We start from the raw sequence: 1,292 nt of genomic DNA on the forward strand, positions 1-1,292 counted from the left end.
CTAATTACTAGATGCTTTTTTTTTAAAAAAAAAATTTTCACCAGTTGTGGTGGTACATGCTTGTAGTCCCAGCTACTCAGGAAGCACAGGAGGATCGCTTGAGCCCAGGAGTTGGAGGCCACAGGAAGCTAGATTGCATCACTGCACTCCAGCCTAGGGAACAGAGCAAGGCCTTGTCTCTTAAAATTTTATCTACGTATTTATTTATTGAGAAATAATCATTGTACGCATAGGCTTGTTTTCTTAAATGGCCTTTTGAAACAAGATGTATCAAAGCAAGGCTCTGGTTGTTGAAACTCCCTGTTTTTACTGTAGAGGCAGCTTTTTTCAGCTGAATGTAACTTGTAGTGTTCTGTTTGCTTCCAGTTGTCTGATATCTCTCCAATTGGACGGGATCCCTCTGAGTCCAGTTTCAGCAGTGCCACCCTTACCCCCTCCTCCACCTGCCCCTCTCTGGTAGACACTAGAAGCAACTCTCTGGATCAGAAGTAAGTACCCAGATTTCACTGAGAGAAGCCGATTTAAGAACCAAGGAAAATGTCAGTCTTCCTCTAGCTCAATGGTTCTCGACTGAAGGCAGCATTCGGAAATGCATGGGAGCCTTTTTGGCTATCACGGTGACTGGAGAGGTGCTAGTTACTGGCATCTCTTCACATTGTGGTTTACTAACGTTCTGCATCCTCAGCTCATTGATGAATCTCTTCATCCCTTTCTGCTAGTTTTGTCCTCCATTCCTACCCCTGCTTATCTTCCCAGTCATAATATCATAGGAAGTCCTACCTTGGGAAAAATATTTTGAAACTGTTTAGAAAAAAATATTTTGATGCCACTGCAAAATATGTAGGTAAGAAAAATAAAGACAAGGCCAGGTGAGGTGGCCCCCAGTGCTTTGGGATACCAAGGCAGGCGAATTGCTTGAGGCTGGGAGATCGAGACCAGCCTGGGCAACATAGCAAGATGCTGTCTTTACAAAAAATAAGATAGGCATGGTGGCCTGTGCCTGTGGTCCCAGCTATACTCAGGAGGCTGAAGTGGGAGGATCTCTTGAATTCAGGAATTCAGGGTTGCAGTGAGGTTTTATTATTGCACCACTGCATTCCACCTGGGCAACAGAGCAAGACCCTTTCCTTAAAAAAACAGAAAGAAAAAGACAAATTTGGTTAGGCACGGTGGTTCACACCTGTAATCTCAGCACTTTGGGAGGCTGAGGTGGGCAGATCACCTGAGGTCAGGAGTTCGAGACCAGCTTGACCAAAATGGAGAAATCCTGTCTCTACTAAAAATACAAAAAA

General features: G+C 44.3%; 1 protein-coding gene across 1 annotated transcript in view; it reads left to right on the forward strand.

Moving 5' to 3' along the window:
• KIF1B (kinesin family member 1B) overlaps positions 1-1,292 on the forward strand; it is a 183,363-nt gene that overhangs the window by 177,945 nt on the left and 4,126 nt on the right. Inside the window, exon 43 of the mRNA XM_037730774.1 lies at positions 367-488. Coding sequence (XP_037586702.1) covers positions 367-488 — 122 coding nt within the window. The remainder of the gene's footprint in view (positions 1-366; positions 489-1,292) is intronic.

Source organism: Cebus imitator, unplaced genomic scaffold (assembly GCF_001604975.1).
Source record: "Cebus imitator isolate Cc_AM_T3 unplaced genomic scaffold, Cebus_imitator-1.0 Scaffold15, whole genome shotgun sequence".
Taxonomy (NCBI): Eukaryota; Metazoa; Chordata; class Mammalia; order Primates; family Cebidae; genus Cebus; species Cebus imitator.